General features: G+C 43.9%; 1 protein-coding gene across 1 annotated transcript; it reads left to right on the top strand.

Annotated features, from left to right (window-relative positions):
* The first annotated feature begins 1,279 nt into the window (after positions 1-1,279).
* On the top strand, positions 1,280-10,047 carry ASB4 (ankyrin repeat and SOCS box containing 4). Its single transcript, XM_062495061.1, has 5 exons — positions 1,280-1,493; positions 4,629-4,928; positions 7,055-7,545; positions 9,132-9,245; positions 9,859-10,047. The coding sequence occupies exons 1-5, from the start codon at positions 1,280-1,282 to the stop codon at positions 10,045-10,047; spliced, it is 1,308 nt and encodes a 435-aa protein (XP_062351045.1).
* The last annotated feature ends 300 nt before the right edge of the window (positions 10,048-10,347 follow it).

The raw sequence follows: 10,347 nt of genomic DNA on the forward strand, positions 1-10,347 counted from the left end.
TATTTTTCATTCAAAAGTACAGGAACTCACAAACATGAACTGCTGTCTGGTACCACCTTTGCTGAACATGGGTTTTAGGAGAGAGCTGGTGAGCTGGGAGGTCCTGAGTGGTCCTGCAGGTGCTGATGGGGCTGCCTGAGGAACCTGGCCTCTGGAAACCCTCCAAGCAGAGAGGCAGCTCTGACTTCCACAGTTACCTAGCTCATATTTCTCCATCAGCCCACTTGGCAGCCAAACTCACGGGAAGGAGAAATATGAAGATTTCTTAATGGTGGTTGTGGTGGTGTCTGCTTTCCTGGGTGATTTGAATCAAGGCTAAATAGTGTCCTTCTAGCTATGGTCTCATCCAGCAGCCCAAGCGAGTGCAGGTGTGAACCACTTCTAAGTGATGCATGACAGAAGCTCATGCTAGCTACATGGGGGTTTTCATCCTCTAACTGCTGTCAGTACAGGGATGGGGCTGGCAAAGACTGCAGGAAAAAGCAGGGAGGGGACAGTGTTCAGTGGGTGATGGGCTTGTGAGAGAGAAGTTCTGAGTTTACATGAAGGGTGAGCAGGGGAAGGAGAAGAGCCTATGGATCCATGCAGCCTCCTGTGCTTGCAGCTGAGTTAATTCTCACACTAACCCCCTTCTTTAGGGTATGAGATCCCCCAACCATAATGTGGCTGTACAACCCTGCAGACCCCTTGTCCCAGCCTTTCTACTTCCAAGGAGCGCTGCTTGCTGTCCCTGAATTCAGCACCAGCAAGTAGAACGCTGTCCTGGAGAAGAGTGGGTTACCTACCTCCCACATGAAGAGTACTTCGGAGATTTTTCAGATTTTTTTTCCCCTGTATTGCGCTAGTTAAAAGGCATTGCAGGCAGAGCATCACATCCCATTGCAGCCAATAAATTAGCCATGGCAACTCTGGAAGGAAGTGTGAGTGCTTCTCCAACTGAGAAACAACACCCAGTACTAGTGCCTTTTAATGTAAGCGTATGGGCAGGACCAGAAGGTAATCAGGTGGTTAATGAAACTTAATGTGTATGAAGCCCATGGAGATAAGCCTTATTTTGTTTTAATTGCTAGTGTGTCTGTCCTCACTTTCATCAAAAGAGCATGGTGATATCTAAGAGTGGCATTTTGATGCCTGAAATGCTCCTCATATAAATAGAACAAGCAGATCAGCATGACTGAGTGATAAAATTACCTTCTGGTCTTCAGAAGCTTCAGCATGCAACTGTGCTATAGGGACCTCAGTGTGCCCCTCTTCACAGCACAAACAGATACTTTTGGAAATGGATTTGGAGGAGACCTACAAAGAGGGAGAGAACACAGAGGGGAAAATTACTCGAGCTGCAGCTGCCAAGTTGGTGAAAAAAGCTTTTCTTGAAGCCCTGAAGTCCAATGACTTTGAAACACTGGAAAAGCTCTTGAGCCAAAAGAAAATAGACGTGGACACAGTGTTTGAAGTTGAAGATGAAAACCTGATTCTGGCATCCTACAAACAAGGTAAATGTGGCAGCACTCACCAGACAGGAGGTAGAGGGGTTTGAGTGATTTTTCAAGGAACTGTGGCCTTTTATCTCTTCTGAAGCTGCAGCATGAGCTGAACCACGGGCAGCACTGTGTCACTAGGCTCACATGGCCAGGGCACTGTAGCAGGGGAGCTTATCAGCTGTGTGGGCTTGGTGAAGGGCAGGCCAGAGCCCAGCCTAAGCCTCGGTGCTGCAGCTGCAGGAGACTCCAGAAAGAGGAGTCCTTTGCCATTTCCTTGCAGAGAGCTCAGGTGCAAAGCCGAGAATAGACACATGCAGGCTAAATGGGTGTATACATTTCTTGCATTAACCCATTCACATATACAGGCTACTTAGATACATAAAATATTCTCTGTCTTCCATTTTCAGTGGAAGTCAAATGGCTTCTCCCTAGCTCAGGGGAACTAAGGAAATCCTGTGGACCTTGGATGTTGCTGGATGGGAGAAGGTTTATTTTTCCAAATGACAGGAAGTTAGGATGTGCTATCTTATCAAAACAGAAAAGTAATATGGAAAAAAACCAACCAGAACAATCAACACAACATCTATTTTGGAGTGTAGAAAACCCAAACCATCTCCCAGACAGACAGCGAAAGAATTTCCAAAACCTTTCAACTTAAAGCAATACACCAAGTTTTCTCTTTGCTAAAATCAACATACTTCATGACCTACTTGCTAAGACTCTTCTTGTGTATTTAGAAAGCAGCAATGATCAGTCTCTGCCAGAAGTTAATCATATGGGGAGATAAACACCTCCAGTAGCAGCAGCACAGCAAATGTACTTTCTCTTCTGTGGCAAAAAGAAGGGACAATCTCACCTCTTCTCTTTTTCTGTGTTTACCCCATATTTAATGATTGGTTCCTGCTCTTTTGATTTTTTCAGGGCGAGGATAGTGCAGTTGTGATGTACTTCCCTTAGAAACAGTGTATGAACTATGCCACACTGTGCTGAATTTATCTTAAAATACATCTTCTTCTGTCCTTAATGCAATCTGGTTGAGGTTTGAGACTACAGGATTAAGGAATGGTTTTTTAATCATAGATCATTTGGTGGAAATCATTAACTAGTCTCTTTTGAAGAATTCTATTTGTTTCCCAAAAAGTAGAGAGAGAGGAAAAGGCCCCCTTGTGGCCTAAATCACAGTATTGTGTTCACTTTGTCTGAAAGGCAGGAAGAACTTCTATCAACACTTGTGTAAATTTTACTTTTGTTCTGAATGATAGATAACTGTGATATGAAAGGGGGATTTCCTTGAAGAGGAAGAGGGGAGAAAAATTCACCACCCCACCATTCTGACAGTCTGAGCTTTGCCACAGCTCTTAGTGGTGAAGTGGAAAAGATACGTCATAGGTGACCAAGTGACTTTTCTTCCTCTCTTCTGAAGAGGCTGAGAGCTCTCAAAGATGCTGGTCTTGCTTGCACCGTAGCTTTTTTATGTTACTAAACAAAGAAACAGGTGAGCTGAATGAGGTCTCCCATGGAGCCCACATCTGCTCCCTGCTCAGTGTCTGTGCCTGTCCTTCCAAACTCAGAGATGTCGGCAGGTTTGAGCAGAGGACATGGAGATGCTCCCTGGGGATGTCTGAGCACAACTCACCATGAGCAGCACAGGCAACCAAAATACATTGTGGACTCAGGCAGGAAAACTGTGGCTATAAAAAGTGATATATTGTCTTTTAAGTATCACTTTCCTGCTGTTAATGTATAATTTATGGCTTATATCTGGCCACAAATGGGAGACCCAGCAGGTTGAGTGTCCTCAGAAGAGGCTGTCCCCCTGCTTGGGCACTCCAGGGCCTCAGGGCTGCTGCTCTTGCCATTTACAGTGGGCTTCCTTGAGGACTGGGGTTGGCAGTCCCAAAGGATTTGGTCCTAGAGTAGATGACATGGTCTGCAGTTTCTTGCCCCTATCTGAAGATATATTTGTTATTTATCTAGTAAATACCACCAGTACTTCATATCCTTCCTGTTTGTACCTCTTGAATACTGTAAAAACTGTATATATACGACATTAGTGTTGAAAAACTGCATAAAACCAGAGACTAATAAAAGAAGGCTTGAATTAATTTGACCTATACATCTCTAATGTTTTTTCTGTGTTTTTACATGATAACAGATTTCAACCAGGCAGTTGTCCAAGGAGAAATAGATAAATCAAACCCAGAGAATTTTATAGTCAATTCTAGCTAAGATGCAGGTACTGTATTAAAAAAAAAAAAAAACACAGGAAAAAATTAGAATTCTCTTGTCCTTCTACACATTATTATGATGCTTTACTTTTCTTAAACAAGTGATTATAGTAATCTGAGACTGTATCTGTGCAGTCATTAAACATATAGTCCTAATTTGGGAACAAGTGTTTATCTGTTATTTGGCATCACACCTGTTCGTAAATAAAAAAAAAAGGAAAAAAAAAATTGTGACATTTTCTGAGAAAAATCCAAACATTTGGGAGCCAAATTTCCTGCTAAAGTGTCACTGCTTCTATTGGGCTCTTCAGCCAAATTTACATCAGCATCCAACCTCCTCACTCTGTGCTCCTCAGGGCAGTAATTGGCAGGAGGTCCCTGACACAGCTGCAGCTGTATTGCCAGGGGTCATCTATGTGTAATGCATCCTTGGAGGTCTGGATCCAGCTCTGACACACAAGATCCTGCCATCTCCCACACAGAAACAGTAGGATGAGCTGTCTGTTGAGTCACTGTCCTAACTAAATGCTGTCTTATTCCAACACCACCTTTGTTCAGCTTTTGGCAGGCTGGAGATCCCACTTCCCCCATATTTTTTAGCTGGTGGCATTTCAAAATCTCTCAGCATTTTTTGTTTTGTTTAATATATACCAGTCACAAAAAAAAGTCTAATCGCTTCTTTCAGAGTATGTCTACATGGGAATTATCTCTCCAAATGGCAGACTATTCAGCCTGTAATAGTGCTTAACGAAAATGAAGTCACGCTTGAGAGAACTTTGTGTGCATTATGCTCATGAAATTACAGTAAATTACATTAAAAAACCTCCAACCTTTTCTTCCCTTTCAGTTATTCTCAGTAGGTGGATAGTCCAAAGAAAAGTCTTTGCCAAGGCTGGTAACACATTCTCACTTTGTATAGGGTACTGGCTTCCCAGCTACAAATTAAAAATATCCTGGGCAACTGGACTTCACCTAGCTGTCATGTATGGACATCTGGAAAGTCTTTCAGTCCTCCTCAACCACAAAGCTACAATCAACTGCCGGCCCAATGGAAAAGCTGCGATCCACATAGCCTGTGAAATGGCAAATGTTGAGTGTCTCAAGATCCTTTGCAACCACGGAGCTAAGCTGAACTGCTTTTCAATGAGCGGGCAGGCACCCTTGCACTTCTGTACCACACGTACCTCTATGCCTTGTGCCCAGGAGCTGCTTTGGAGAGGTAAGGTAAAGCTCTGGAGCGTCTCTCATGGCATGGGCAAAGATGGTGGGCATGGTCTGGGCTTTCTCTCAGAAGGCAATTTCTCAAAGTAGATGTGTATTTATCCCTTCCGTTCATAGGTGACTCATGTCTTCATCCCAGCCTCCTTGTTGGCATCTCTTTGATCAGAGGAAATTTCTCCCATTCTGTTTCCTCACCTCATCAATCTTTCCCTGGCCACTGGTCCTTACTCCAAGATTGTTTCACATTTCAGTGCCTCCAGTCCACTACCCAATCAGTCCATCAGCAGCAGAGCTCCTCCGAATCAGGGAGTTTCTATTTCTTTCTTTCTTTATATTTTTTTCCTGTCTTTTTCATCTAGGTTTAGTATTGAGTTATTTTCAAATGAAAGGGCACCTGTCATCTTCCTTCATGTTCAAATTTCCTTGACCTGAGTAAAACTTTTCCCAACCACTTGTTTTTTGAAATCCGGCCTTGAAAAATTTGATGCAGTTTTGCGTGCTGTCTTTTCATTTGCCATGGATGCAACCAAACTCATGTCTGGAGGAAAAAAAAGGGTATTATATAAGATTTTTGTTTTCCCAAAGTAAGGTACATTATGCTGCTGGTCATCTGCAACAAATGAGGCTGTGAAGAGTTGTAATTCTTCCATAAATATATTTGTCACATGTTATTTCCTGAACAGAAGGGAAGTGACACAGGACACAGTAAAAGAAACACAGTTCAAGTCTTTAGTTACAGAGATACTCCCCTATTTATCACACTGTGCCATGGCAATACAAATTATTTTGGGTTGGTTTTGTGACATGTGTTGTTATTGAAAGCTTTTCCTGAGATGCAGAGCCCCTTAAGTGCAAAGTTCGTGCTTTTTTGGGCAAGGCAACTGCAGTCGTAAATGAATAACAACATTGCTTTTCTTCTGCTATAGAGATACATATTATTTTGTTTGGTAGAAAGGAAAATAAATGCTGCCAGTTGTATCCTGCCCAAAGCAAACAGTCCTGACAGCAGGAGTTGAATTTGCTAGCATAGAAAAGCTTAAAAGTCTTATGAAACGCAGTACAGGATGAATGCAAGTGAAAGGATGTATTCTGCAGGCTTTCTCCACCCACCCATCAACAACAGCATAACAGTACTTTAAAAGCCACCCTTCCTCCAAAGCACTTGTTAAACTCTGATTTCCATACGAGCTGAATGCTGAGACTCCAAATAGAATGGGGAAGGTCTGGAGCAAACCACGTCAGGTGTGAACATTCACAGAGCAGCACCCCCCAAGAGCTGAAGCCAGGGTGTCAGGTAATGTCCCTACCCCAAAGTTTCCAAGATGCATCTTGCACCTGCCATCTCCACTCACTGGCATCCCTTGGGATCCATCCAGGTCAATGCACTTTATCCCCCCCTGCCTGGGGCGACAGCGCAAGCAGCGCTGATCCCACGTTTGGTTACCACCTCCGAACTTGGATTGCCGATGCTGTCTCAGGGACATCGGACACGACTGACACTCAACACGGCTTAGCAGCATGAGCACTCGGGTTTTGCAGCCCGCAGGCAGTTTCTGACCGCTCCTGCTCCCCGCTCCAGGGGCCGGCTCTCAGCTCGGCAGATGGTGCTGTTGCTCCAGCTCGGACCCGCTCCGCATCCTCGGGAACCGGGATCCGCACCTCCCGCCGGGGACCCCGGCAATGGTTTCTTTAATATCATCCACGGATCTGCTATAAAATATCCTTTCATCCGGGCTCGCGTTAACGAGGTGCTGCAGGGAGTGTTTTCAGGGTACAGAGCAGAGCAAGCTGTTCTCTGCAGTAGGAGTAATGCTCTCCTTTCTTCACCAGTTCTCAATTGATAGGAAAGAAACCCACATTTTTACACAGAAATTTGGGCTTGTATACTGCTCTGAAATAGACTGTTCAGATAAGGTCTTCAAGCTTGGGGGCAGTATATGACATCTGAAGCTTGATCTAAGAACCTTAAGTTTCTGAGAGTTTTCTTGGAGACTTTTATTTGCGTCTTTCATGCCCACCCTGACCTTTTCCTCGGGAAGAAGGGCTCATACAGAGAGATGGCCGAACAAGTGTTTCAAGTGTTTCATTGCCTTCATTTCCCCCATTTTCATCTTTCATTGGCAGGAGCAAATGTGAACATAAGAACAAACAACAAAGACGAGGAGACTCCTCTGCACGTTGTTGCACGTTTGGGTGTCCCAGAGCTCGTGGCCTTTTACGTGGAACAGGGAGCACAGGTAGATGCTCTCAATGCCTACATGGAGACTCCCCTGGCCTGTGCAACCTACTGGGCCCTCCACTATAAGGATCAGATATACAGCCAGGACCACCACCTCATCTGTAGGATGCTCCTGGACTACAAAGCTGAAGTGAATGCTCGTGATGAGGATTTCAAATCACCACTCCACAAAGCTGCCTGGAACTGTGATCACGTCCTGCTGCATATGCTGCTGGAGGCAGGAGCAGAAGCAAACATCATGGATGTCAATGGTTGTGCACCCCTACAGTATATCATAAAAGTGACATCTGTGCGGCCAGCTGCTCAGCCAGACATCTGCTACCAGCTGCTACTGAATCATGGAGCAGCCAGGATATGCCCTCTGCAATTCCACAAGGTTAAGGATGTCTTTGTACAGTAGGGGTATGGAGAGGCATGGTGTCTTGAACAGGAATGAGTGAGAGATCCAAACTTCAGGATTTAGTGCGATCTGGATTTGTTGGAATCCTGTCAGTGTGGGCGCAGAATGCCCAAAACACTGTGAGATGACCTACTGTAAGAGTGGTATCATTTAACTGAAGTGAAGTCACAGTTGCCTGTACCAGAAACCAGACACAGATCTAATTTTTGCTCTAATTTAACCAACCTGAAATGCCAAACTCTAAATGCTGGTTAAAAGCCTAATTTTTCAGAGCAGATTCATTTTCTCATTTTAGAGAATCCACATCCCTTTGTCAAACCTGGCTTCAATTAACTGAGTTGCATGAAAAGCATGCTTCATGGTCTCCAGTGAAGATTAGAGATGAGACCACTTGATTCAGTTTGTCACATCTGACATTTAAAAATTTATTCAAATCTATTCAAAATGAAAAGCATCTCAATAAAGCTTTGGACTATTCCCAAAAAAATGTGAGAATTAAGGAAAAGTACTGGGCCTGGGCTCACAGCTAATGGAAAAAAAAAAAAAAAAAAAAAAGGTTTGCAGGATCCTTCCTGAAGTTTTTAAACACTTGCAAAGCCCAAGACACTGAGAGAAGTACCCAGAGGTACCTAAGAGTCTTGTTCTATCAGGCAACAAAGTGAGCTTGCTGAGGTCAGGACTTATTCTCTCTCATCTAGTACCCTAAGCAACATTTAGCAGTTCCCTGACTGTATATGTAAAGTTTTAACAAGCCAAGCAACCAGAAACCTTTGAATAAAATGCCAAAATTTTAATTGAGCCCAGGATGAGCAGGCTCTGTCAGTAGCAGAATAATGCTTAGTCTCCTAGAGGGTATTTTATAGGCCTGAAGTCCCCTGTTCCTGCATCCAATTGCATGGAGTGGGTCTCTCTTCCAAACTATCATTTGCCCATCTGTAAAAATGCAGGATATTTTTCCCAGAGGGATGTTCTGCAAGTTTTTTTTTTTTGTGAAGCCTGGAGACTGAATGGGACAAAATTGGAAAGCAATATTACCCCTGCATATGAGTGACAACAGACTGGGTTTTCTTCCAGTTTAGCTAAAATTACTGGGCAGAACAGTTGTGTCAAAACTTGAAAGCCTTACTTCTGAACTGCCTCTTTTTCTTGTCATATTTTAAGTTTTTCTTTAACAATGCGTCTTTCATTCATATCATGGGATTTTTTTCTCTTCCTCAGCTGCATGTGCTGAAGCAAGAACTTTTGTGCATGGGTTTGCCTGGTGTTGAGTAACTCAACCCAGCTATGAACAAGCTATCTCTAGATTTGGGTGGTAAAGCCCACCCCTGTGGAGATCTAAGCCAGCATTTCTGTATGTTCTTAAACTGGGGATGAACCTGGGGTTTCTTGCTGTGCTTGCACAGAGTGGTGTGGAGGGCCCTTGTGTCTTTTTCATCTCCAGCCTCATTGTCTTGTAACTGTTTGGCTGTGCCTGTCTCAGTTTGCTGCTGTGCAGTGCCGAGCACCCAGGCTAGCCCCAGATTCCTGCTGGTACTCATGGTCTCCATGCATCCTGCCTGCAGGTGCTGCAAGCCTGTCATTCCCACCCCAGAGCTGTGGAGGTAGTCGTCAACTCCTACGAACACATCAAATCGACATCTAAGTGGAAAGCAGCCATACCTGAGGATGTCTTGGAGGTAAGACCTCAATGAGTTATAACTGAGTAAAATCCAGGCTTATTATTTACATAACCCAGACCAAACCATAAGAAAGAAAGAACACTTTTGAAAGAGAAGAACATCTCAGAGGATGGGGACTTCCCCACTTAATATCTCACATTTGGCAAAACTATATCACTCACTGAAAAAAAAGACATATTTTTTATATTTTAATTGCAATTTTTATCTTTTGGAGCATCCCCTGTCAGGGGTACAGCAGGAGCTCAGGTGTCCTTGTACTCAGCCAGTGAAAATGTTCTGGCTGTGACTGATGTTTCTTCAGATTTGTCGATATGTATGTTTCTACTTTTTTTAAGTCAGCAAATATTTTTAAAGTGCCATATTACATGGATATGATTATGTACCTCTAGGTTCTGCTGCATGGGTGAGATTTCTGTGAACAGGATGAGTTAGCTGTAAATGCAAGGGAGAATTTAAATGAAAAGTAAGAGATTAAAGAGGAAAAGATGTGGTCAAAAAGCAAAACTGTGGGACAAACTACATGCTTTGACATAATTATCCCTTTATCTCAAAAATCCTTACTGCAAATATTCTGGCTGCCCTAAAACCCACTTGTGTTTATTTTTAACAGCAGCACCAGGATTTCTATGACTCTTTGTTTGCTGTGTGCAGCAATTCACCACGGTCACTGATGCACTTATGCAGATGTGCTATTCGGGCAATTTTGTCAGAAAGGTGCCACCGAGAAGTTCCCTTGCTCTCCATCCCTCTGTCCATGAAGAAGTACTTGCTGCTGGAACCAGAAGGAATCATTTACTGAGCTGCCACAGAACAGGCACAGGTGTCTCCCTTCCCGGATCCATGTGCCTCTGCAGGGTGCCAGAAATCCAGGCACTATCCTGACACAGCCCTGTGCGTGTGTCCATTTGCTGGCCAGTCTGCAAGCTGGGCTGGCATTTACTGGCTCTCCTTGCAGCTGTTCTCTTTCTCTTCACTGAGAAATCACAGCTGCAGGCTGCAGTTTGCACTGGGGAGGCAGAGATGGAAAAGACCCTGCTCCAAACATACCCAGGACACACACACTGCTTTGTTCAGCCTAGCTTAAACAATGCTCCTGCTT

This window comes from Cinclus cinclus, chromosome 1, assembly GCF_963662255.1.
Source record: "Cinclus cinclus chromosome 1, bCinCin1.1, whole genome shotgun sequence".
Classification (NCBI taxonomy): Eukaryota; Metazoa; Chordata; class Aves; order Passeriformes; family Cinclidae; genus Cinclus; species Cinclus cinclus.

What these genes read in the sequence shown, in the direction of transcription:
- ASB4 (XM_062495061.1), top strand. Translation starts at nt 1,280, where the DNA reads ATGGATTTGGAGGAGACCTACAAAGAGGGAGAGAACACAGAGGGGAAA. An exon ending in CCAGGAGCTGCTTTGGAGAG is followed by an intron (nt 4,929 to 7,054) that starts GTAAGGTAAAGC and finishes TTTCATTGGCAG; the next exon opens with GAGCAAATGTGAACATAAGA. An exon ending in TACCTGAGGATGTCTTGGAG is followed by an intron (nt 9,246 to 9,858) that starts GTAAGACCTCAA and finishes TATTTTTAACAG; the next exon opens with CAGCACCAGGATTTCTATGA.